A 27737-nucleotide genomic window follows, 5' to 3' on the forward strand; every position below is an offset into this window, starting at 1 on the left:
CAAGCCCATTGACGGATTAGCGCTATTAGCGGCCATTAGGGGTTTATCTGCTGATCGGATCAGCTGATAAGCGGTTTAGTGGCTTGGAAAAAGGGGGGGGGGAACCCAGCAGGAACTCGCAAGACATTGTCGTCTTGTGAAGCAAGCCCATAGGAAATTCGTTTTGCGAAGCACCTCCAAAACCGAAAACTCTTTCGTCTAGCGAGTTTTCCGTCTTGCGAGGCATTCGTCTTGCGGGGCACCACTGTATTAGTTGGGTCTTCAAATCTACTGCATCAGCCTCTGGAGCCAGAACTCTCCCAGAATGCATCGGCACCTTTTATGTTGTAGCCATGTTTTTGGCACATCACAAAACAGCTCAAGGAGATGACGTTTCATGTTAGTGTCAGTCAAGACATTCAGATCCAGCAGAAAATCTTAAGTAACTCAGCTGAGTGTCATCAAGTCACAAAACGATGAGACATGATCTATTATAGGTGGCTGAAGCAGCTAAGGGTTCCAGCAGCTGGTGCAGTCTTCCAGAAATTTAGATTGTGTAACACTGCAGCACGCGCCCCCCCCCCATTTGTAAATCCAAGTAGAAGACTACTGTTATTTTCAAACTGTCAAGAGATGATACACCAAATGAACTGAACTTGCAGGAGTCCCCAAAACCAAACCAAAGCTTAGTCTACTAAAAAGCTCCCCGGAGAGGCAGCTTTCCCCTGCTCCCAAGCTCAGTATCATCCAAAGTTGGAACCTGCTTCTTATTCCCAGGGCTCTTGTGGCGAAGCTAGAACGGCTCTCTGGGGCCCTACCTTTTGAAACACACACGGTTGCATCAGAGACTTTAAAACAAAAAAGCATTTTATTCAACAAAAATGCACAAATGCCTGCTCAAACTATAAAAACACAGGAAGCTCTTAATTCATGACCATTATCAGGCTTTTACAACAGCTATATTGTGAACAAACATCAGCTTCAAAAAACCCTATGGACAGAGAGAGAAAAACAGACACCACCCAGCAGACACGGGGGGATGTTTTGTTATCATTTATTTGTGAAGTTAAAAACGAGCGGTAAAAAGTAAAAATTGAGCATACAATTTCTTGTTTCAATCTCCTCTTGAACAGACAAAAAACACGACAGATCAGTCCCAGCAGTGGAGAAATGGAGGGCCAGGGCAGGGTTTGTCTGAAACACCAACACCTTTGTCCGAGGAATGTTCCAACTCTAACTAAAAAGCAGAGTGACTTTTCCTTGTAAAGTTTATTTTTTAAAACGGAACAGAAAGAAAAGAGGAAGTGTTACCCTGAAAACTGAGGTGTGTGTCAGGCAGGATAGGGTCTGGCGGCGGCGGTTTTAGTCGGCTATCTTCTACAGCTGCTGGCTCAACATTAGGGGTTTGGAGATCTGGATTTATTTTAAGAGAGACTTGAAGGCGGCGTAGCTGAGATTCCCAGGAGAAACCCAGCAATCAGAGCAACAGGCCAGCTCCCTTCCCACCCTGTCACTTCCTGCAGCAGCCACCTCTTTCCAAAACAAAAGGTTCTCAGAGATGGGGAGGTTCACATTCAACTCACTGAGCCTGTTGAAAGGAGAAAAACATGATGGGAACCTGTTACTGAAGCTTGAAGCAGGAAGCAAGAGGGGCAACCGCAAGGATGTGTATTCCATGGACTCAGGTACAGAATTTGGCTATCTGGAATGCAGTTGCAGGCTTTTAAAAACTAGAATTTTATTTAGTATTTGTTATACAACAGCAGAAACAAAAACATAGCACACAGAAAAGGTGACAGTATCTGCTTAATGTGTATACCCTTACCTATTTTTGGACTATTAGTAGTGCGCAACTTTTCCTATCTTAGAGCCCTGTTCCCTGTTTTACAATCCTCTGGTCCTAATAGTAGCAGATGTTGTAACTCTGACAACCTGGAACCTAAATTAAACTTCACTGCTCTGGATGTGCTCTGTGTTCATCTCCACCCATGAACCTGCCCAGTCATACAGATGGCTGCATGCTCTATTACTTGGTGTGCTCTGTAAAAGCTCAAATACTTGATCTACTAAGACCTGTACAAACCCCACAATCAGACTTCATTTGTATAAACTCATTTGTCCAGCCACTGAGAAAACTGTCTCCCTGCTTTTGGAGAAGTGCCAGTCACTAAAGGGACAGCTAGACGAAGCTTATCAGGGACTCTGTGCTCTGGATTCCATAATCACGCTGCACAGAGAGTTTGAGGTCAAGGGGGTTGGTGAGCAGAAATATTCAACAAACCAGTTCTCTTTTGCTAGTTGGGAGGATACCTGTTTGGGAACTAGACTCCTGGAGACATGTCAGACACAAAATGAAGTGTCCTAACAAGTTCTCCTTTGGTTATAACTACAGGTTTCTAGATTTTATGGTGGCAAATGCTCCTTGTCTCTCTACCAATGACTAGCAGGAACAGAATTACCTTTATGAAGTCAACACAGCTAACTTTGCTTAACATGTAATTCAGGCTGCATGTGTTCAGCGTATGCTTTTCTCACTCATACCAGATGGAATCAGGGGTTTCAAAGAAAGACTAAAGCGCATCATGGGCTGGAGATTGCTCAACGCTCAACTTGTAGATATGGCTCATGTTCCACATGTGTTCATTAGATTTTCTTAAATTCTCCCCAAAACGTGCATCATTTCTGTGTCCCCAATCCTAGTCCCTTAAAGCTCAGACAGTATTTTACAACACCTTGTACTAAAAAACTTTACACAATACTCACCAGGAGGCTCCTGGTCATCCGCTCCCAAACAGAGATCCTCCCCATTAGGAAAAGAGGGTTTATTTGTACATTATTTCTGTTCACCAACTTATTGTACCTTGTTTGTTTGTTGGAACTTTGGCATTAAAAACTAGAGCAGCGTGTAAGGGTGCCTTATTAGTTGACAATAGAGCCTGGGCTCTCAAATGGATCGGGGTTAACCTCAGATGCACCCTGATGTTGCTCGCAAGCATATAGCTTGCATGCTAGTCTTAACTTGGAGGCAGCTACATGAGAGCCATCCTTTTTTTGGTGTCTGACTTGGATTGAACCCAGTCTGAAAGTGTTTGACTGAAGGAAGTTTTGTAGGACTTTTGACTGAAGAAATATGGCTTAGTCTTTTGATACTGGGGTTGAAGAAATCAATGTTTGGAATCAAAAATGAAGCCAGGAAGGAAATTTCCATTATTGAAGGTGGACAGATACTGCTGCTGTTAATTATGGAGCAGAAAACTCTTAGATGTGGGTGGTGCTAGCACGTTTCACTTCACATATTTGAAGGCAATGATTTTGGATGCTTGTTCATCTGGGATACTCTAGCCCCTCTTTGAACTGGCAATAATACTTCCCAAGCTGACACTGCTTCTGCTATTGGGATGAAAAAAGCAAACAAACCTGGATCTCTCACTCCAGATTTAAGAAAAATATTTGAGGCATTTCAACTTCTTCTCTGAAAAGCCTCTAGGATTAGACCTTAAAAAGGCGTGGCGGGCTGCTGGTTTGGACAGGAGGGAAGAACTGACATAAACTAGCCACCCCAAACTTAAAAAAGGATTACATCTCAAAATGTCTCACAGGAGTTTGTAGAAAGTGTGTGGAGCCCAGTCTGGAGCCAGATACCTGTTCTGAAGCAGAAAGGCCACCCTGGCTGTGGTTCTGCAACTCACCTGCTGTCCCTGCTGTGTGGGTGGTGGCACTGGGCCGCCAGCGCCAGGCGTCTGTCCATAGTACGCAGCTTGTTGTCTGTAGTATTCTGCCCAGGCTGCACTGTAGTCTGGTTGAGGTCCTGGTGGTGCCGTTGGCCCTGCCCCAGTAGCTACTTGAGCTGCTTCCAAAAAGAAAAGAGGGACTAACTGTGCAATCCTAGGCATGCCGGCTTAGAAGCAAGCCCCACTCGGCTCAGTGAGACTTACTCCCAGATAAATGACACTTCAGGGAGGTAACTCCAAACCTAGCCTGACAGAAGTGCTATAGGACATATCCTCCAAGGAATCTCAGACCCTTAACTCACCTTGCTTCTTATAATACTCTTCCCAGGCTTTTGTGTAGTCCTGCTGTGGTGGAGCTCCAGGCTGCTGGGGCTGCTGGCCTGTAGGCAGTGTCAAACGACAACAGGACCCTGGTCATGCAAAGCTTTCAACTACTCAAGATCCACCTCACTTATAGGATTCAGACTCTAAGGATTACAATGACACCGACTACTAAGAGCAGTCACTAGGACCAATGAGGGAGAAGCAATGTCTTGGCTCACAACGTGCTGAACTTTAGAGGAGCATGGAGCACTTCTGAAGTACAGTGTAGAGCTTGTCATTCTCTCCAGAAGTGGGAGGTACGATTAGCTTAGGGAGCACATTCATAGACCCCTGACCCATAGCAATCCCACCCCCAAAACAGAAGAAAGTCCACTGACAAGACTCCTAAGTCAGAAGAGTGGAAGAACCCGCAGCTAAATTGCCTTGTGACTCTCAGCATCTCAAAGGCTTCAGCTCTTTCTTCCCTGCAGTAGATTTAAGAGATTCAAACTAAATACCAAGATGAAAAATTCCTCATAGGGAACCATTACAAAGAACAAAGCAAACTTGCTTTGAAAAATGGTCCTCAAATGGTACTGCTGTTGATAGTGTTGCCATGCTGACTTAACCTAACCATAATTTGCCTAAATTTTGTTTGTTCGTGGTCAAAAATCTCGAAATTAAGTAGCAGTTGGCAAAACTTGTACTGGCTTGAGGAATCAACCTAAGAGGGCCTTCCAATTAAGTCAGTCATTCATGCCTGGATTTGAATGGGCCATCCCTAAGAGGCACCAACCCCCATGACGTTCACAAATCAAGATGCAGAAATAGTTTAACAGGAACAGAAAACAAATGCTGAAGCATTTTGAGTCAGTACGTTATTTATTCGTCAGGGGAGCCTGGAAGGAAGTTATTCAGCGTAGTTTCTCAATCAAGTTGCTTTCTGCAGCCCTTGTAATAATACCATTAAATTACTCCTATCAAAAGAGGTTAAGGATCTGGATAGTCAATTACCTAGTTTTTTGTAATACTCCTCCCATGCTTTAGTGTAGTCTGACTGTCCGGTGGGGGGCGGTTGGGGGGGCTCTCCTTGCACTGGTGGCGCCGTGGGGGCAGGCGGTGCTCCTGGAACTGGGCCCGGGGGCTGCTGGTAGTAGTGCGAGTAATAAGCTGCCCAGGCAGCGTTGGGGTCTGCTGCCGCCGCCGCTTTACCTGGGCAGGAGACACCACAAAAAACTTGAATGCTTCCAGCCACCCTCCCTCATCCCCCTGCGAACCTTGAATGTGCAACAGTACAGTGGTACCTCGGTTGTCGAACGTAATCCGTCCCAGAAGACCGTTTGACTTCTGAAACTTTTGACAACCGAGGTGCTAAGGGCAGACTGTAAAGTCAATTGGGGGGCAGCGGAAGCTGTTTGACTTCCAAGGTGTGTTCGAAAATGGAAGCATTTACTTCCGGGTTTTCGGCGTTTGAAAACCTGAAATGTTCGGCTTCCGAGATGCTTGAAAACCAAGGTACCACTGCATTGTATATTCTGACAATTGACTCTTGAGGGCTGGTATACAAATACTTACTTGGGTCATGAGGAGCAGGAGGCTGCCACTGTGGATAGGCATTCCCCCAGCCTTGAGGTGGGTACTGTGGAGGTGGTGGCCCTCCAGGACTGAAATAAGAGGAGGGAAAAGGTCACTGGCAATATTTACACTAAGCAACCCTCTAGGCTCAGGATTCAGAAATCTGGAACCTGCCAAGCAGCAAATCAAATTGCTCCAGGAAGTCACTGGAGAATACAAAGGGTGGGATTCACCTAGTGAGTCTTGTCAGCAGAAGCCCTGTTGTACAGTGGTACCCCGCAAGACGAACGCCTCGCAAACCCGCTAGACGAAAGGGTTTTCCGTTTTGGAGGCGCTTCGCAAAACGAATTTCCCTATGGGCTTGCTTCGCAAGACGAAAGCCCATAGGGAAATCTCCGGGGACCTCTTTTAAATGCTAGCGGTGGGGAGCAAAGCCTTCCCCCCCCCCTCCGGCCTTCAGAAGAGGTCCAGGAAGGCTGGCGGGGGCCGAAAGGCTTTGCTCCCCAGCGCCAGCATTTTAAAAGCAGTCCGGGATAGCAGGGAAGCGCTTCCTGCTATCCCGGACGGCTTTTGAAGGCAGGAGAGTCTCCGCCAGCAGCGGCAGCGCTGCCGCTGCTGGCGGAGAGATCCGCGAAGCCTGGGCGCGCTGCGCGCAGGCTTCTGCATGCCGGCAAGTCTCCGCCAGCAGCGGCAGCGCTGCCGCTGCTGGCGGAAAGGTCCGGGAAGCCTGGGCCGGACAGCTTTTGAAGGCAGGCGGGGGGAGCAAAGACTTTCACCGCCGCCAGCCTTCAGAAGAGGTCCAGGACCTCTTCTGAAGGCTGGCGGGGGGCAAAAGTCTTTGTCCCCCCTGCCTGCCTTCCCAGGGGCTTTTAAATCGCCCCGACAGCGGAGAAGTCCTCCGCTGTCCGGGGCGATTTTAAAATGCCGCCCGCCAGCATTTTAAGATCGCCCCGGACAGCGGAGAAGTCCTCCGCTGTCCCAGGGTTTTTTAAAATGCTGGGGGTGGGAAGAAAAGCCCTTGTCCCCCCCCCCCAGCCTTCAGAGGAGGTCCGGGGACAGACTGTCCCCGGACCTGGTCTGAAGTCGGTTTCCCTAGGAACGCATTAATTGATTTTCAATGCATTCCTATGGGAAACCGTGCATCGCAAGACGAAAAACTCGCAAGAAGAAAAAACTTGCGGAACGAATTAATTTCGTCTTGCGAGGCACCACTGTACATTCAACACAGTGCAACGTTGAATTCCCCCAAAAGCAACCACACAGAGAAACTGGAGCACCTTCATTTTTTACAGATAATAAGGCAGGGAGAGGGAAGGTGTTGCTGTACTCCAATGCTCATCAGCGCCAGCCAGCATGGCCAGTGATGACGCAAAGCGCAGGGTGACAGGTTCCCAATCCCTGTAGCAAGACATCCCAGATCCAGCCCAATCTCCTTTATGAAATAGGTATACAAGGGAGCTGCACTGCATTAAGACCAAATCTTATCAAGGGGCAAAGCATCACAGTGAGCACCTGCCAATGGCCGAGAGAGGGTCTATTCTAACTTCCCAAAGAAGAAGCAAGTCTCATCTGATATATTAGCTTTTGGAAGCAAAAGTTTTACTCCTGTAACAGCACCAAGCAACGACAGCAGAGCCCTCTAACTCTGCAAGTGGTTTTGTTTCCCTGCCAGACTGCCCTAGTACCACTTTCTTGGTACCAGATGCCCTGCTAAGTGCTGTGCTACACTGTCACATGGTTTTCCAGTTCAAGGTGAAAGATGCCAATGAGGGTAGCAGCAGCAAGGAACACGCCCAAAGCCAAACCCCTATGTGAAAAACTTATTTCTGCATAAACTATGTGGATCCATGCCCCCTCTCTTATTAAGTGTTTGGTCAAGAAAGTGACAGTGTACTGCAGTGTGTCTTGAAGGTAACATTTTTTCACCATTTGCATAAGCCTCGAAAAATCCCCCAAATTGGGGTGGGGACTTCAGAGACATTCAGTCTCGGCTCAGCATTTCCCCAACAACTTTTGGGCACATCACACTGAGCAGTACACAAGCGTCTCTCCAAGACAGCGAGTGTAGATTTTAATCTCTGGGAAGATTGAAAGGGGTGTCGAAGGCAAAATGGCCCGAAAGGGAGGCACACTCGAGCAGTCTTAGTACTTACTGAGGGGGGGCACTAGGTGGCCCTTGATTAAAAGGCCCTGGGTTGAAGGGGCCCATTGGAGCCGGTCCAGGAGGTCCACCAGGCCCAGGTCCTGGTCCAAGTGGACAGAGGGGACCCTAAGGAAGAGATGAATAATCCCTGAAGTGGAAGCTGCCACATCCAGAACACAGCCACTAACATTCCCGGCTCGCTCCCGTCTGGGAGGCCTGCCACACAGTGAAGGGCAGGCAAATACCTCAATCTTCTCTTCAATGAGCTGCTTGGCATGGTCAATTTGTTGAGGTGATCCCCGGATGATGAACAGTTTGAAGTTGGGGTCTCCGTTGGGCGGTAGCTGCCGAGATATTTCTACAAAGGCTCCCGTCTGCTGATTGATAGCCTTGACATTTTCTCCACCTGAAAAGGGAACATGGAGGTAACACCTCAGGACTTGACGGAGCCTCTCCATCCCCATCGTTCAACCTGGACACTGAGGTCCAGCTCTGAGGGCCTTCTGGCGGTTCCCTCACTGCAAGAAGGGAGGTTACAGGGAACCAGGCAGAGGGCCTTCTTGGTAGTGGCGCCCGCCCTGTGGAATGCCCTCCCATCAGATGTCAAGGGAATAAACAACTATCTGACTTTTAGAAGACATCTGAAGGCAGCCCTGTTTAGCTAAATTTTTAATGTTTGATGCTGCCCAGAGTGGCTGGGAAAACCCAGCCAGATGAGCGGGGTATAAATACAGTGGTGCCTCGCAAGACGAAAAGAATCCGTTCTGTGATTCTCTTTGTCTAGCGAAGCAAGCCCATTGAAGGATTAGCGGATTAGCGCTATTAGCGGCTTATCTGCTGATCGGATCAGCTGATAAGCGGCTTAGCAAAAGGGGGGGGGGAGGAAAAAAACCCAGCAGGAACTCGCAAGACATTGTCGTCTTGCGAAGCAAGCCCATAGGAAATTTGTTTTGCGAAGCACCTCCAAAACAGAAAACTCTTTCGTCTAGCGAGTTTTCCGTCTTGTGAGGCATTCGTCTTGCGGGGCACCACTGTATTATTCTTATTCTTATACCTCACTTACCTCTGCCAATAACCAGTCCACACTTGTGAGTGGGGATAGAGAATGTCATCTCTCCTCCAGGGGGCCCCCAATTACCCTGCCCCCTGCCTCTGCCTCTGCCTCCAGGAGGCATTCCTGAGCCTGGGGGACCTGGTGGGCCACTCTGCAAGACAGGAACACAATTCATCTTCATGGGAAAAGGAAACATTCTGTGGTTGGTGGGTAATGCTGACTCTGCACATGCCACACAGCAGTGGCCTCCAAACTATATAGGGAGCCCTTGGCTGCTGCCAAAGTTCATCAGGGGTTCCTGAAATGAGAAGGCCATTCATGGCACACTTCCTTGAAGGACACTTTGCCCACCATCAACAGTTTTTCACTGCAAAGTGAAGCTACAGAGATGCTTTGACTGCATTTTGGGATGTACCCGGCTTCAGTGTGGCCTGGCTACCACTACACCAGCCACCACCAACATGCCCGAGAATAATGTGTGCAACATGCTGGGGATCCTTGACAATTAAGTCAACATGGAAAGGGCTCCCCTGAAGATAGAGCGTGAAAGTCTGCTGAAGAGAAATAGCAACATCTACTTTTTCGGAGCGATTTCTGCCTTGGGCTGGTAAGACAACCAGAGTCAAGTTCTCAGTGGGATGATACTGAGGAGCTCTAGCACCTTATTAGCAAAACATGACTGAAAAGATTTTGAAACTACTTGACATGCTGGACCAAGGCTTTGAGGGTCAAGGGAACAGCATTTCATACCCGGAGACTCTGGAGAAGCTCATTGATAATCCTGGCGGCATGCTCACATCTGTCAGGGGGACCCATGATATGAGCAATCTTCTCAGGACCTGTCCCATCATCTAAAATGCAAACCAAACAGGGAACTTCATTAGGTTCCACATTCAATTAGTTTCAGAACCAGTCCACTAGCTCATGAGCCACTTGGTGCAGCAACAGCATAAGCTCTTCAAAGAGAGAGACAAGCGTCCATTTAGCTTCCTTAATACCTTCTCCCCTCTGCAGCAATATGCCACTCCAGTTCTGTGGAAGGAGAACACACACAGTTCACACAAAGAAGCCTAGAAAACCCAGACACACAAAATAGGCAACACTGCCCTTCAGGAAATGGGTACTACAAGCCATGCCAAGATTTGAATACACCAAGCCCGTATGGATCTTTGATTGTGTAAATCCTTAAATCTGGGATCTCTCTGGGAAAAGATTTCACTTTGTGATTTTCAAAAGCGTTTTGTAGAACGTAATTACAACAGGGATAAAAACTTGTGGAGAGCGGGTAAAAGATCAGATAAATAGGTGATAAATAGTATAGGGAGAAAAGCCAGAGAACATTCAATAGGCCTGATGTTTCAGCATGCTGTATGAAGACAGATCATGACAGGGAAGAGATTTAGTCTTCTGACCTTGCTTGAACTGTATCCGAACTCCAGCGTCATTTTGTATTTTCTTAATCATCTCACCACTACGCCCAATAACCACACCAACAGAATGCCTGGGCACAGGAACCTGAGCAAGCAAGAAAATGGCAAGCAGAACCAAGGTCAGGTAAGAGCAGTTCCAATTTCTAAGAAATGTTAGGACTGGACAAGTGTGAGTATCAATACAGAGACAAGGGGGGGGGGAGAGAGATGAGCACAAAATGTCATACTATAAATTATGCCCCCCTGTCCCAACAAATCCAAGCCAATGTCCTTACATCTATTCCTCCACCAATCCTGGAACCGTATTCATTTCGGTCACCAAAGCCTCCCTGGTCCCGTTCTCGTAAGATGTCCATTACCATTTCACAGGCTTGCTGCAAAGAAGCATGAACATTAATGTTGGAATTATTTGGGAACCTCTCTCAAGAGTATTTCTCCCAAGGTAGATGTGGCACAAGAACTGCCAAGGAAGAAGTCCTTTTTTGTACTTGTGAATACCTGGATTTGAGGCTGGGCAGTTTAGTCACTATCACTGCAGCGCAGTGCAGCAAGAGCAAACTTTGGGGTAGCTAGTTAAAAGTCTCAGTTCAAGTAACCCAGTTTAATGCTGTACTAGCAACTCAGTATAAAGGTAGCATCATACGCTGATGGGAAACTACAGCAGGGATTCAAGAAGGCACATCATGTGGTATGAAGGAGAGAGGTGAATGACTTTTGCAGCAGAGTTTTGGGGATGAGTGAGGGGACCAAAGTATAACAAGGCAAGTCTAAAAGGAAAGCTGCAACAGTCATGGCAGGAAACCACCGGCGCAAGAGTCTGAACTGTGAGTATGCAGCCATTTTCACAATGATGAGAGTATGGTTGGGTATCTAACTACTTAAAAAAACACCACCACCACCATGGTCAACTGACCACTCAAACGGACAAATGATAACTTTAACACAACATTTCATTGGGATTTTTTTGTTACTAAAACAAAAGAGATTGTTGATCGTTGTCGCTAAATAGAAAAACAAGTTAATTAACTTATTGCGAAACAAGAAATTTCACCTCTTTGGCTTTTATTCAAAATGCTTACCTGTACTTTGTAAGGATCACCAATTATCCGAAGGGGCTTGTCTACATTTGTGTTTTGTGAACCGTCTTGAATTAAAATCATTTTCACTCCAGCTCGTTCCTACATTGGCAGAAAGCGAGAGGTCAAGCGGGTTACACAACTGTGCAGAATTCTTACAAGCCCTGTCTCCTTGGACAAGACTTAAACTAAGATCAATTTGAATTTCAGGAGGCTCCAGTCCAAGAAACCATCCTTGCCCCAAGAGGCCAGAGAAACCAAGTGCTGTAAGCAAGAAAGGAGGCAAGTAAAAAGAGGGCAAGCACCCGCTCTGATGCAAGGAATTTGGCTCGGAGCACAGCATAGCCCTCACCTGCAACTGCTTAATGGTCTCCCCTCCCTTGCCAATCACCAGGCCTGCTTTCCCAGCTGGGATCATGATTTCCTGCACTGTACCATTCTGCCCATTGGCATTATCGTGGAACTGACCAGGTGGCCCACCACGTCCTCGAGACACGATATCATCAAGCATCATTTTTGCCTTCCTGCAAAGAGATGGGATGACAAACAACATGATGGTGAGTGACAGGGCTTCCAGCCTCTATCCTTTCATTATGAAGGCACTATAACATGAAATGGAACTCACAGCAGTGTTCTTCGTTCTCAAATCACCTGTAGGGCACAGCCTGACTCCCTCCCTCGGCAATCTTCGCAGAGCTCTGGCCCAATGGTTGCTAGTGGCTTGAATTAATTAATTTTTATAATGAATGATTTTAGAATGTTGTTTATGTTGTACTTTTGTACTGTTTTATTGTTGTTAGCCGCCCTGAGCCCGGCTTCGGCTGGGGAGGGCGGGATATAAATAAAATTTATTATTATTTATTATTACTAGTTCAGTGTTGCTGTTGTGCTGATTCCACAACATCACACAACAGGTAACCTAACCAGCTCAAGTTGCGAATACAAGCACTTTATATTTGCTCTGGATAGTAATGACCGATTTAATGACACTGCATTTTGTGTCTATACAATGCTATGTCATTCATAACACCAACAGGAAAAATCCTGCTTGTCTGCCAGGTACAGTGGTGCCACAACTGCAATTCTCAGTAAGTTTTTAGCTCCACCCACCAATGTCAGTCAAACCAGACATGCTCAGATGCTTCCCCACAGGGAACATAAAAAGCCCATCACAATGAAATGGCTTTTGTGTGCTGAGATACAAAGTACTGCCAAGTTTTTTTAAAAAATTCTTGAAACTTTCTACCATATTTTGAGACAACAAGGCAGCTTCTAGTGTAAAAATACAATAAAAACAATGAGGTAAAAGCAAATACATCTGTTAAATCAGCAGCAAGAGAGAGGCATAAAACTGGATTGGTTTAAAAATACACCATCGCAGATGGAGGTCAAAAGCAGATTAAAGGCACAGTGAAATAAAAAAGTCTTTGTTGAGAGAAGGGGCCAATTCAACTTCTTTCAGGGGGAAGTGCCACAATTTGGGTATTGCTACTAAGAAGGCCCAATTGTTTTCCTGATTGTCATGCCCTGCTCCTCTGCCACAGTCCTTGACTATGCCACCTGGCGGCTGGATTCTTTTGGCACACCCTCTCTCTCTCCCCCCCCCCTTATGTTTTTGAAATACAGTGGTACCTTGGGTTAAGTATTTACCGTAATTTGTTCCAGAGGTCTGTTCTTAACCTGAAACTGATCTTAACCTGAAGCACCACTTTAACTAATGGGGCTTCCTGCTGCCGCTGGAGCATGATTTCTGTTCTCATCCTGAAGCAAAGTTCTTAACCCGAGGTAATATTTCTGGGTTAGCGGAGTCTGTAACCTGAAACGTCTGTAACCTGAGGTACTACTGTAACATATTGACAAAGGACAAGAGGCTACTCACTGCACAGATTCTGGTGATCCTGTCAGAGACACACTTCGCTCTGGCATTCCTCCACTGTCTGCAGGAGGAAATAAAGGTCATCAGGAGACATCTCTCCACATCAACACATTTCCTCAGAGTTTGATCCCTCCTCCAACTCATGTATCATCCACAGGGTATGAAGGAACTGGCGTTGAAAGAGTAGGTCTTTCACACACATGCACAACATTATTGAGGGCAACTTCTCTATAATGAAAATGCTGATCAGTCAAAAGGAATTAGTACAAAGACTGAAAACGGTGAAAACACCTGTACACTTAGCAACTGAAATGGTTCCCCACTCAAACAAAGTTAACTTACCACAAGCTAGAAAATATGTTTTGCCTTGTGAGAATACTGTATTCATGCCGCCTCAACAGGATTCCTCCCTCCTATTTTCTAGCAGAGTGTATTAGCATATTCAGAAGACACTTTGTCTCCTGAACTACATTCTTTACCACAATTATATCCATTGAGCTACTTGCTGCCACAATTATAGGCTTCAGAAAGAACAGCCAACATCTGCAGCTACATATGCTGGAAGTTACACCCCATGCAATTCTCACACCTACCTGGAGAGATCTGTACTTTGCACCCAGAGTCCTGCTGTATTTTGTTGATCTGTTCCCCACCTCTTCCTATGACTGCAAAAGTAAGGAGAGGGGCATTAAGAAACTCAAGCCTGAGATAAAAGCAGTTGTCATTATCCTAAGAGGGAGGCTTGAAGACAACACAGGTTTCCCTCTCTCCTCTCCACAAGAGATGAAAAGGATCTTCTAACAGTAAATACAACCCCATGAAGTGTTGTGTGCATATGTGCATTGGGGACAGTAGCTAAGTGGAGACATAATCCAATCACGTTTCACTCTTTATATGACATATAAGTGAAGGATGACAGAGCTCCTCCTAAACAAAGTTCACACAAACATGAAAGAAAGAACTCCAGGGTCTCATGATGCCACAAGAGGTATGATAGCCTACAAGAACTAGAGGTCAATGAGAACCTTAGCGCTCAAGTTTCAACCAATTTCTCTGCTGCCTTCAGAGCTTGAATGCCAAGCCAATTTAAAACCAGGGCTTGTAAACAAAAATGCCTTCTGAGAACCAATCCTTCCCTACTTAAGATAAAACTCTGCTTCAGGCAGTGTTTTGCAGCCACCATTCCTTTTGGTAAAGGCCAATGCAGGGCCTTCTACCTTAGTCAGGATCACTCACAGAAAGTTGATGAATCCAAAGCAAATGCCAAAAGCAATCCAAAAAAGGAACTCTTTTTCACTGCAGCACTCCCATCCTGAGCCTCAGAAGTGTCCAGGGCAAATCTGTGTTGCTGCTCAACTCACAAAAGTCTTGCTACGCATGGAAAGTGCTCATATGACACCAGCCTCAAGTTGTCCTCAGCAACCAGCTCCTACCAATTTAATTAAACTGAAGGCTTGCCAGAGCACTTTATTGAGCAGAACACCCACCCCACATCTTTGGAGCTACGTACCATACACAGCTTGAAGCACACAGGGTCAACTCAAACACTTGACATCTCTCAGGAAAGACACACAGAAGGGTCACAAAACAAACCAGCCTGCCTGAGCCTTCCCTGTGGAAAGCTCAGCCAACAGGCATTGAAAAATCAAGAAGGCACCGGTTAGTAAAGGTAAAGTGACAGTCTTTCAACTACAGCAACAGCAGATTTCTGCCCTCTCTGTCTAATACTCACTGAGTCCCACCATGCCATCAGGTACTCTGTACTCTTCAGTCACTGTAGACCTGCAAGGGAAAGTTTGGCAGCTTAAAGTAAGGAGTGGGAGGGTTACAGAAATGGAGCTGGTGTTTACCAGCATCCATCAAGAAGCAAAAACGGAGAGCTTTCCTCCTCCTCCTGGGAGGGCAGACAGGAAGGTGGCTGAGCAATTAGGCACTGCTCTGAGGAAATCACCACGCACCCGTGCAAAATGCACCCATGCAACCTGGCAGAACCTGCTGCAAACTAAGTAGCCCAGCATCTGCCCACAAGGCTCAGACACAGGCTTCACAAACTATAGCTACAAAACCAGAAGCTACACAAGAATGTGAGTATCTAAAAAATGGCCAACCAGCACAACCTTTCACTACCTACCAATGCACACAAGTGCTTGGGAGGGACTGGTCTTTTAGTGGGACATCACTCACAAACCTGGATGCTAACCTCAGCCAACGAAAGCAGCCTTTTCTCTTTGGGGGTACTGAAATGCTGCCCCCTTGCAGTCAACCTGAACTCAGAAGCTGAATACTTTTAGCATTGATTTAACCTTTCCACCTCAAGCCTATGTGGGGAGAAAAAAAAGAGGCACACAGCTAATTTACCTGGGGGGAGGATGGATCGGTCCAAGCTGAGGGGGTGGTGGCATGGCTGGAAAGCAAAGCAAGGGTTTGGTTATGAATCCACATTCTTGAAGGTAAACTATAAATCAGTCACTGGGTTTCCCAGTCTGCTGCTGCGGCTGTTTTTTAAAAGATCCTGTTTTTAAAATGCAAAGCTGACCTTCCTAATCCCATAGAACTCTCCCCACCAAAAGAGTTAGCTTACATGTCCTCCCACTTTTCAGTATCAATATGAAAATAAATATGAATAGAATTTCCACGTAGTTAACACACATTATTCTACAAGTCTTTAATAATAAAGTATACTTACGTTCTGGCTGGGGAGCCATTTTCTTGCTCTCTGGCTGGTCTGTCAAAATAAAAATAAATAGTCACCTCTTTCAAAAATTAAAAGACCGTCTCTCCTCTCTTCAAGCTTTCAAAACTAACAGTCAAGATTGCAGCTACATGGAAGGAATATTATGGAAACTTCACGAGCTCTGATAACTATATCAACAACACATTCATATTCAGGCATACTAACACAACTGCATGACCTTTAGCAAGGTGTGTGTGTGTGTGTGTACTTCACACTCCTAAGAATCCAGAGTTCTACATGAAGTATTGTGAGTTTAATTTACTATGTCCCACTAGGGTCAGTCTCACATACCTCCATCCTCCAGTTGTCTCTTCTGACCACCAAATCCAAAGTCAGGTGTAGTGTTGTTCACTGTTGTGGCTGTGTCCCCCCCAATTTTAGCTGCTATCTGAAAGTAGAATAGACACTAGTTAGTCTTCCCTAAATCTTATCAAAAGAACCAAGAGCAAGTTGTTTAATACACAATCATTTCAAAAACCCAGGAACATCAAGTCATTAAGTATACATTGCAACACATGGCACATGACTGTGCTTTTCCTAAGCCCAAAGTGGTCTATATATATAAAAATGGCAAGCCATTAAATCTCACCATGGTAATTCATTCACTAGTTACCTCCTATTTAGACTACTGTCATGCTCTCAGTGTGGTGTTGCTTTTAATAAGTGTTCTGAAAATTAAACTGGCAGCAGCATTTTTCACTGGTTGATGGACTGGCAGTAAGACAATTGATGAATGTTACTCTAATTTTGTGTGATCTGATTGCTTGTTCTGGGCTTAACATAAAAGTACTGATTTTAACCTTTAAGCCCTAAATCATTTCATAGAATCATAGAATCATAGAGTTGGAAGAGACCACAAGGGCCATCGAGTCCAACCCCCTGCCAAGCAGGAAACACCACCAGAGTACTCCTGACATATGGTTGTCAAGCCTCTCCTTAAATACCTCCAAAGGAGGAGACTCCACCACACTCCTTGGCAGCAAATTCCACTGTCAAACAGCTCTTACTGTCAGGAAGTTCTTCCTAATGTTTAGGTGGAATCTTCTTTCTTGTAGTTTGGATCCATTGCTCCGTGTCCGCTTCTCTGGAGCAGCAGAAAACAACCTTTCTCCCTCCTTTATGTGACATCCTTTTATATATTTGAACATGGCTATCATATCACCCCTTAACCTCCTCTTCTCCAGGCTAAACATGCCCAGCTCCCTTAGCCGATCCTCATAAGGCATCGTTTCCAGGCCTTTGACCATTTTGGTTGCCCTCCTCTGGACACGTTCCAGTTTGTCAGTGTCCTTCTTGAACTGTGGTGCCCAGAACTGGACACAGTACTCCAGGTGAGGTCTGACCAGAGCAGAATACAGTGGCACTATTACTTCCCTTGATCTAGATGCTATACTCCTATTGATGCAGCCCAGAATTGCATTGGCTTTTTTAGCTGCCGCGTCACACTGTTGGCTCATGTCAAGTTTGTGGTCAACCAAGACTCCTAGATCCTTTTCACATGTACTGCTCTCAAGCCAGGTGTCACCCATCTTGTATTTGTGCCTCTCAATTTTTTTTGCCCAGTTCTCTAATCTCCCTGTTAAAATTCATCTTGTTTGTTTTTGCCCAGTTCTCTAATCTGTCACGGTCGTTGTGAAGTGTGATCCTGTCCTCTGGGGTGTTAGCCACCCCTCCCAGTTTGGTGTCATCTGCAAATTTGATCAGGATGCCCTTGAGTCCATCATCCAAGTCGTTGATAAAGATGTTGAATAAGACCGGGCCCAAGACAGAATCCTGTGGCACCCCACTAGTCATTCTTCTATGAATGGGGTATCTCAAAGACAGCATTTTTTTGTATGTGATCCACATGATGCCGTTCAACACATGAAGTCTTACCCTGGGTGCCATTCAGCAGGCACTCACAAGGAGTGCAGCTTTCTCAGTGGTGACATTGACTATACAAGTTATTCTCTTTAAGATCTGGCTCTGACACACCATTCTGCTAGGTGCCTGGCTAGAAGTTGACTTTCAGCTGGCTTTTGTGTAACTTTGACTTTCTCATCAGAACAGTAGCACTTTTGCTTATGATAAAATGACAACATGATCACCTTGGTATTTTCTTCTCATGCCTTCCTTGGCACACAGGAGTTTTAAAAGCCCTCTTAAAGCACAGGCTAGTCTTGTACCACAGTGGTACCTCGGAACTCGAACGGTTCTGTTCTCGAACATTTTGGCTCCCAAATGCCGAAAACCTGGAAGTGCTCCGGTTTTTTAACGTTCCTCAGAATATTGCTTCCACTGTGCAAAAACCTATCTGTTGGCCAATTGGAAGCCATGCCTCGTAACTCGAACGTTTCAGAAGACGAATGGTCTTCCGGAACGGATTACGTTCGAGTTCTGAGGTACAACTGTATCTTGTAATGATGTAAGCTGTCTATCCTAACTCTTTGCAAAAACTGTGGTTAACAACATTTAAATTCTAAGTATTTCCACATTTATATTTTCTTTCAAGAATAATTTTTACGTACAACTAAAAAGGCAACTTCGTTATGGCAACTCTACTTAGTATTTTGCCCCATCACAAAGTTATCTTGCTATGTTTTAGATCAATGAAACAAAGTAGCTTTCAGATTTTCAGCTTGCCGAATATGTAACTTCCAAAGAAAAGCATCAACATTTTTAGCCATCAGATACCACTCTACTTCTGCACCACAAAAGATACCAGCAATACTCAAATGAAGGAGCCAATAGCTTGTCCCCAATGAGTCCCATTTCCTTCTAGAAATTGAGTTTCACACCAGCTCACTGTAAAGCCTAAAGTTGCACTGATTCCGCCAGGAATGGCTTCCGTTCCTCTTTAGAACTCCCAATACTTTTAACAATAAGGAAGAGAGAATTATGGCAGGGCAGGTTTTCCATACTTGCAGTACTGTGACACCTCTACATCTCCTAAAATTCATGCATTTGCAGAACCCTTAAACGTACAGAAGCCCAAAGGTTGGCCACACCTGTTCTTCACTATGGCCAAATATGCATGCCTGGAGCTCTCTGAACCAGCCTCTCCTGAAAGTTGCTACAGTAAGGCCTATAGAAATGGAAATCCAGTGATGGGGATGCCAATACTAGTCCTCTCTAGTTGCTACACATAGAATTACCGTATTTTTCGCTCTATAAGACGCACCAGACCACAAGATGCACCTAGTTTTTGGAGGAGGAAAACAAGAAAAAAAATTCTGAATCTCAGAAGCCAGAACAGCAAGAGGGATCGCTGCGCAGTGAAAGCAGCAATCCCTCTTGCTGTTCTGGCTTCTGGGATAGCTGCGCGGTCTGCATTCGCTCCATAAGACGCACACACATTTCCCCTTACTTTTTAGGAGGGAAAAAGTGAGTCTTATAGAGCAAAAAATACGGTAGTTGGTATACTTATATCAAATAAAGAGGAACAGACTCTGCACCCAGGGCTATAATGTAGGTAACAGACAAGAATTGAGGGGAAAGTATTGAGGGAAGACAGGTGGATGCCTGACGGTAAAGAGTTCTCATGGCAGAGAGTGGCAACATAGATTGGGTTTATGAAGGATGAATACGAGAGCAGAAAGGGGGTAACAAGGGCCATGGAGAGGGAGAAGGGTTAACTTACTAAATAAGAGCAAGTGGATGGAAAGCATTTGAAGGTCAAGAGAAGTTTAAACAGAATAGGACCAAACAGGAGGGCATGACTAATACAATCATGGCACCAAAGAGAGAGGTTTCAGAGAAGGGGCAGGTGCATATTTATACACCCAACAGCCAAACAAGATTGGTACCATGATTATTAGCTTTTTATCAGAATATCAATCATTCCAGTGAGTGACTTTAATGCACTACGGATTTCCAAGTTAGAGAAGTCCCAAAATCAACAAGTCCTCCAATATTTTGCCAAATCTCTCGGAACAGACCTTAGAAAAGTTGAGTTCAGCTAAGTTTTGGTGGTGTTTGAACCCCAAATATAAGTCTACACCATTGATTTTAAACCACACTTGAGGATTGATTTTTATTTTTTGTATTCAAACATTGTAAAGCATTGTTATGTAGTATCAGAAAGTTGTAAAACAGGAATGAAGACTTTTTCAGATTGCTCATCACTTCTCATTAGTTACTCAATGGAAATAAAAAAGGAAGTAGAGGATCTGGAAACTGGATGAATATTTGATAAGAAAGCAGATTGAGGATCATATTGAATGAAGTCATGTGCTGCATGTTTTTATAAGAGCTCGCTGGATCAGGCCAATGACCCATCTAGTCCAGCATCCTGTTCTCACAGTAGTCAACCAAATGTCCATAGGAAACCTGTAAGCAGCACCTGAGCACCAAAGCACTTTCCCTTCCTGTGGTTGCTAGCATGCTAGCAACTGGTAAAGTCTTCCCTTTAGCACAGGGGTGTCAAACTCAAATACATCGGGGGCCGCATCAGCAGTTTGGTCACTCTCAAAGGACCGGTTGTATCATTAGGTTTGTGGTTTATAACTGATTGCATTGGTAGCTGGGGACACCTCTCCGGTGTACTGTGTACATGTAGAATACGCTTTCAAGACCGTCGTTTGTGTTCCTGAGGGCAGGAAAGATGCTTCCTTAGTTATTCCACAAGGGCGACTCTCACAATCATTTCTTGCGCCTTCCAGGTGGCACCAGGTGGCTGCAGTTACATTAGCTGGCCGGCAGGGGGCGCAAAGCAGGAAACAGCCTCTTCCTCCAGGCGCCCGAAGGCGTGCTGCAAACACGGCGCATTCTGGGAAAGAGCCTCTTTCCCCGAGAAGCGGCGGCAGTTGGGGCGTGAGGCATGTGCGCACAAAGGGAGAAAGTCCGTGCCGGGCAGAGGCGGCCCTGCCAATGTGCGAAAACATTTCCCACACACACACCCAAGCTCCGCCCCCTGCCATTTCTATCTCTCTCTCCCCTGCCCTCGTTGTCGCAGGGGGCAGGCTCAAACGCCGAGAGGGCGCGCCCGCGCACGCTGCGCTCCTTTCAACGGATGTCGGGGCGGGCAAGCAGGCGGGCGGGCGGAGAGCGAGGTAAGGCCTCCCACGCGTGCGCAGCCGCCCTGTGTGTCCCTCCGCCCCGGGCCCCTTTCCCTCCCCCATCCACGGGCCACATGACGAGGTCTGGCAGGCCGGATTCGGCCCGCGGGCCTTGTGTTTGACACCCGTGCTTTAGCACAAAGATTTCTACCCGCACAGCAGGGCTTCATCCCCCTCTCTTCCACCTCTCCATATCTGCTCCAGAAGGTTAAAATAATCCTCAGAACACTTGGGGATGGGGGGGGGGAGAAGTCATCTAAATGTGCAGGTTGAAATCCTTGCACTTAACAAGATGAGTTTGCTGGATACAAACCACAGATCTCAAGAAGATCTGAAAGTGTGTTTTCATTTAAAATGGAAGTCCAGAGATTAAGAGGTCACAACTTGGAAGATGAAATGAAGAAGCTCTGAGGATAACTTGAGCTGCTTCCATTTTGGCTGGGGGTACTGCAAATGTATTTTTGCGTATCTCAATTTTAGTATTACTTCTGCTATTTTTTAGGGCTTGGCTAATTTATCTCTATACACTTTCAGTAGATGTTTCGAGCTTCCAGCTTATTATTTAATGTTCAACATGCTACTGAAGTGAAGTATTATTGAAACAGTTGTTTACATTTTGTATGTGGAAAAACAACATAGAAATCAAACCATGACTATGGGTGGCATTAAAGAAGGCTGATCGCCGAAGAATTGATGCTTTTGAATTATGGTGCTGGAGGAGACTCTTGAGAGTCCCATGGACTGCAAGAAGATCAAACCTAGCCATTCTTAAGGAAATCAGCCCTGAGTGCTCACTGGAAGGACAGATCCTGAAGCTGAGGCTCCAATACTTTGGCCACCTAATGAGAAGAGAAGACTCCCTGGAAAAGACCCTGATGTTGGGAAAGATGGAGGGCACAAGGAGAAGGGGACGACAGAGGATGAGATGGTTGGATAGTGTTCTCAAAGCTACCAGCATGAGTTTGACCAAACTGCGGGAGGCAGTGGAAGACAGAAGTGCCTGGCGTGCTCTGGTCCATGGGGTCACGAAGAGTCAGACACGATTAAACGACTAAACAACAACAATCATTTGAGGGAGATGTCATTAAAAGAAGCTGAAGTTGCAATTTTACACACGTTTACTTGGGCACAAGCCTCCCTGAACAAGTGGACGGAAAGTGTGGAAGGACATGCTAGATGTTACTTGGAGCTTTATTTTTAGTTTATCAAGAGACATAGGACTAATCAGTGGCTAATATAGGCTTATTAGCTGACTTTATAAACAGTGGTTCGAGAAAGTATTGGGTTTAATTTTGCTTTAAAGGAAAGTATAGGTAGATAATATTTATTAAAGAAAACATAAGGTAATCAATTATAAAGAAAAATGACTACAAAACACTTTATTTCTTATGCCTTCAGCATCTGAAGATATGGAATGGAAGGGTTCCTTTTTATAAACAACTTAACAGACAGTATTAAAGTTTTCAGTGCAACAACATGCTGGTAGAAGAATGGCTAGAACAACAAGTCGTTGAGGAGTGACTATTCAGTAAAAATAAAGGTTTGCTATCTAGAATGTATGCAATAAAGCTATAATATTAAATTAGGAGACAGATGGACACAGTAATAATTTCAACAGAAACCTGGGGCTTAAAATTGCAAAGAGGACCAGGTAACTGTTTTTAGCTCAATATAATTGGGCTAAAGTGGAAGGGAACACTACTGATTTGAAATATAAAAACTATTTTAATTTTGTAAAAAGTGCTTGAATTGTCTTAACCAGCTGAATCTATGGGAAGGAGGAATTACAGGTAACTGTAGGACTAGAATGCTTATACACAGACTTCATATTAACATAGTTATTTAAAAGAAATAGAGAATTTAAAATTTTTTAAAAACCAAACTATCAATTTTATCTAATCTGAACTACAGCAAGCCTAATAGGGCTCAGAAGACAAAAACTGTGTCAAATTGCTAAAATGGACTAGCTGTAGAAATGAGTTGACTGAACAAAGGGTATCCAGAGGGCAAAGAATCTGAAACAAGGAAGTCAGCAGCCTACTTAAAACTTCAAAACTGATACTGTAAGGAAAGGGTTGCAGTGATTCTGTTGATTAGCAGGAACAAACAAATCCACCCATCAAATCTGACAATGTCCCAGCAGGGGGGGGGAGTGGAAGGGAAACATTGATTCTAAACAAGAAATCCAGGTTTATTTTGTTTTGCAGCCACAAAAACAACAAAGTAGGAGTAAAATGGTTGTGCTAAGCGATGGGTTCGCTGGGCTTAGATTGAAGTGCAAACCAGGTAAGGGTTTCCTGGTTATGTAAAAGTATACTTACTGGACCTCATCAATCAATATAGTGAATGTTCTTTTTTAAAAAACAACAACACACAAACAAACCTCAAGGCTCTGAGAATTTGAATTTCATCAAGCCAGTTGCAAAAGTACTGTAATACAAAAATTAATTTCCCCTGAATTTGTATCAGGGAATATCTAAAATAAACACCAAAACATCACAGTATAGAATGGAACTATCAGTGCTATGTCAGGATCTGGTGAGCAAGTCTTTTATTCAATCAGTGGAGGCCATATCTGTCAACTTTTCCCTTTTCTTGCGAGGAATCCTATTCGGAATAAGGGAATGCTGGAGGCAGTAGAAAGGCATCTGTGATGGTCAGTGTCTCTCACTTCAACAAAAGCAGGCAAATACATGGCTCATAGCCATAAGAGATTTATACTAGTATATGTTATCCCTGCACGACTTCCTAAAAATAAGACCTTTTCTCCTTGACACACAAGTTCTAGCTACATAGAAATGTCAAACCCTTTAAATTCATGTTTCGTTTAGGAGAACAGAGAATTTCCCAAGAAAAATAGATCATAAATAGCAGAATGCTTAAAAATTGCTTTAAAAATATGCTCAATAGTCAAATCTATGACACACAGCTCTACTTCTCATTTACAACTGCAGATGTGGAGTGGATGTGCTGGACAGTTGTGGTCTCAACTGTGTCCAGCTGTTGCCCCGATCCGGACACTATGTTCTGGTAACCTCTAAGGCTGGGCGATATCTGGTTTTCAACCAGCTAAACATCACTATATACTGATGTTTCGCTCTATATGAATTAAGGACGGAGCTATGTAGAGGCATTGGCTGGCTTCATGGTTTTTCCCACATTGTGATTTTTGCACAGAACAGCACGCACACACACGATTCGCAAGCTCAAAAATTACGAAAGTGATATCATGATATAGATTTCAAACTGGTTTCAGACACTATATCAATATATTGCCAAGCCCTAGTAAGCTCTAAGGGACACAGGTGATGCTGTGGTCTAAACCACTGAGCCTAGGGCTTGCTGATCAGAAGGTTGGCAGTTCAAATCCCTGTGATGGGGTGAGCTCCCGTTGCTTGGTCCCAGCTCCTGCAGTTTGAAAGCACATCAAAGTACCGCAAGTAGATAAATAGGTACTTCTTCAGCAGGAAAGTAAATGGTGCTTCCGTGCGCTGCTCTGGTTTCACCAGAAGCGTCTTAGTCATGCTGTCCACATGACCTGGAAAAACTGTCTGCGGACAAACGCTGGCTCCCTCGGCCAGTAAAGCGAGACAAGCGCCGCAACCCAAGAGTCATATTCACGACTGCACTTAACTGTCAGGGGTCCTTTACCTTTTTAGTAACCTCTAGGTTAGATTACTGCAACACATTGTACAAGGGTCTGCCTCTGAAGAGGTTCAGAAACTTCAGGTAGTGCAGAATTCAGCAGCAAGGTTGCTCACCAAGGCAAGGCAGTTTGAGCATATCACACCAATCCTGGCTCGACTGCGCTGGCTACCAATTAGTTTCCAGACCCAGTTCAAAATGTTGGTTTTGATGTATTGTCCCAAATGGCTCAGGACCACAATATCTCAAGGACTGCCTCTCTGCATATGTATAGACCTGGACCCTGCAATCATCACCTGAGTCCCTTCTTCATTAGAGGTCCAGAGGACAGCAACACAAGAGCAGCCCTTTTCTGCAGTGGCTCCCCATGTGTGGAATGCTCCCAGGGATTACATATAGTTAGGCATCAGGCGAAAACATTCCTCTTCACCCAGGCTTTGGGCAGATTAAATAATCTATGGCCTTTTAAACTTGGGCAGGGGAGTGGTTTATTGTTTTATTATGTTACATATTTTTGTGTTTTTATACTGTAAACTGCCCTGTGATCCTCAGATGAAGGGCAGTACAGAAACCCTACTTTTAGACAAACTTCCCCCGCCCCCCTGTCACGGATAAATGCAACAAATTTGATGAACAAAACTATTTCAGGCCTTTTCCACTCTGTAATGTGTTCCAACGGTGAGAAATAAATAGTTCACGGCATGAAAATCATACCAGGGCCTAATCAGTTTTCAACTAGAGGAAATCCAGTGTCTTCTTGAATACTTTGATTTCTAAGAAAACACTGCTGAAATGTAGAACAGCTCACTAGCTAATGATGATAAGACACTCTACGATGGAATGCTTAAAAGAAGTGGTGCCATTACATTACAGGTAGCTGATTTTTCATTTTAAAACTGAATGGTGTTTTCTCATACTAAAGAAAGTTTCAGGATCGAAACAAAAGAAACCCAAATTTCCTATTTACATAGCCCTTCCCTACAGGATGCTTCTAAAAGGAAATCTCTCTCCTACACCCTGCTTATAAGTCATTTCAGCAGAATAAATCAAATACTGTGTGCAGCAACCTCAGCTTTGCTTAGCAGCTTCATATCTCCAGACTGCATGAATGATGAACAAAACAAAACAAAATCTCACAGGGAAACCAGATATTAGAAAAGGGGACTGTGTTCACATCCTATACAGCCATGATGCTCCCCAGATAAGTAGGGTAACCTTCCCCGGCAGGACTTTAATGATAATGAGATATTCCCAACACCCAAGCAACTTGGAAGATAGTAAAGTGATAAAAAGTATGGACAAATAGCTAAACTATCCATTCTGAACAACCTTTTATCCTACTTACCAAACTTTATTCATAAGACAAGATGCACAGAAACTATCTCAGACACACTCCCCTCCAAACTGGAAACCTTCATCGGAAATCTAAACCCAAACAGGGACTAGTTCCTGCTTCTTAATGGTAGACAGTGACATTGTATTGAGAGTGGAGGCTGGCTTTAAATTAAGCCTTAACTATTTGTAAATACATATCAACAAGCTCTACCCTTATTCAACCTTACTACTCTGTCTTCCACAGAACATCAAGTTTTCATTTCATTTTCATACTGCTTTCAAGCACCCACAAACTACCTGTATGCAGAAAATATGAACATTACAGAAGGAGATATGGTACAGCCCTTTCCATAGTTTTCTGGGAGCAGAAAAGTTTTTAACGTGAATTAAATATGACTGCATCATAGAATCAGAAGTGTAGTTATTTCTATTTTATTATTTATTGAATTTATATGCCGCCCTACACCCACAGGTCTCAGGACGGTTCACAGGATAAAATCAGAGTATAAAACCACAAAGTACTCAATCAAAATAAACAACCCAATAAACCAACCCCCCCCCAAAATACATTTTAAAAGGGCCCAGGAATCTCAACTAGATCATACATGCCAGGTGGCCACCCCACCTCTCCTTAGCTCATGAAGCCCATCATCTCAAAACACGCCTCAAACAGCTCGTCTGAAATCTCAATCAAGGTCCATGCGTGCTACAGTAACAATGCAACGCTTGTCGGTAAAATCCATCCCGCTGCCATTCTACCTGAGCGTGCCTTAGAGAAGAGGGAACCATCTCCACGCGTCCTGCACGTGCCAGAGAGAACTGTGCAGCTACCTTTCTGCGTGCAGGGACTGACGCCCCCCCCCCCACTCCTCGCGCGCGCTTTTAACCTGGAGTGGTACAGCCGAGAGAGCTCCGTTGCCTCAGGACTGTCCTTCCTCAAGCCCCGCTGCATGTGGAGGGTCGCTCTCCAGCATCGCCATCCCCGGGGCCTGCCGTGAGGATAGGGAGGGAGGCGAGAGATGCTCCGCTGCTGCCCGCTCCCTCCCCCGTCCGCTTCAGCTCCCTCACCTGCCGGGCGCGCTGGACCGCGTCGGCGAAGGCGTCCTTGCGGATCCCACCAGGTCCGGGACCCGCCGCTCCACCGGCCTGGCCGGCCCCGCCGGCGCCCCCTTGGTTGGGCGGCCCGGCTCCCCCACCGGCGCCCGGCGGCCCAGCTGAGGGCGGCGGCGGCCCGCCGGCGTTATAGTCCGACATGGCGGCGGAGACGGAGCGGGGCACCGAAGGCTCAACACGGGTAGCAGGCCGAGCACTCTGCCCGTCTCCCTCACCACACACTCACAGACACACGTCCGCGCTGCACGCTGGGAACGCGAGGCGGGACTACAACCCGTTGCCCTCCGACCTCTCCTCGGAGGACCAATCGCTTAGGGGTTCCAGGTGACTGGCATGGCAAAGGGCCAGTGGGTACAAAAGGAAACAGGCGGCCTCAACGCCCGGCCAATTAAAAGCTAAGAAGAGGCGGGCTCTGCAGCTTGAGTGCCAGGGTGCTCCTCGAGTGGCAAGCGAGGGGAGGGGCGTGATATGTGGTTTGCGACCTATTAGAGAATGGCAGGGGCGGGGTGAGAAGCCGTCCTTGGACCAATCAGGGAGGCAAGGTCGCTAAACCGCAAGCCCCTCCATTGGAGAAACGGAGAGTACGTCATGTGGCAGAATGCGCTGGTTTCAGCCAAAGCGACAACCGGGTTCTGCCTCAGAGGCTGAATCCCCTCACCGTTTGGAAGGGCGGGGCTAACGTGGGGTACGTCATTTCTTAAGGGGCC

At 45.5% G+C, this 27737-nt stretch overlaps 1 protein-coding gene across 1 annotated transcript; it reads right to left on the reverse strand.

Moving 5' to 3' along the window:
• Window positions 1-828: 828 nt before the first annotated feature.
• On the reverse strand, window positions 829-27263 carry KHSRP (KH-type splicing regulatory protein). The gene is made up of 20 exons (XM_082205432.1): window positions 26986-27263; window positions 16193-16289; window positions 15854-15892; window positions 15526-15571; window positions 14900-14949; window positions 13761-13832; window positions 13171-13228; window positions 11644-11815; window positions 11295-11393; window positions 10491-10589; window positions 10198-10300; window positions 9536-9636; window positions 8795-8936; window positions 7977-8137; window positions 7742-7857; window positions 5589-5677; window positions 5028-5225; window positions 4013-4090; window positions 3669-3826; window positions 829-1567 (listed from the first exon to the last, which is right to left on the reverse strand). Exons 1-20 carry the CDS (start codon window positions 27169-27171, stop codon window positions 1559-1561), a joined length of 2073 nt encoding a protein of 690 aa, XP_082061558.1. The 5' UTR covers window positions 27172-27263; the 3' UTR covers window positions 829-1558.
• Between the last annotated feature and the right edge of the window lie 474 nt (window positions 27264-27737).

Source organism: Podarcis vaucheri (genome assembly GCF_965113315.1).
Source record: "Podarcis vaucheri genome assembly, chromosome: 17".
In the NCBI taxonomy this organism is placed as follows: Eukaryota; Metazoa; Chordata; class Lepidosauria; order Squamata; family Lacertidae; genus Podarcis; species Podarcis vaucheri.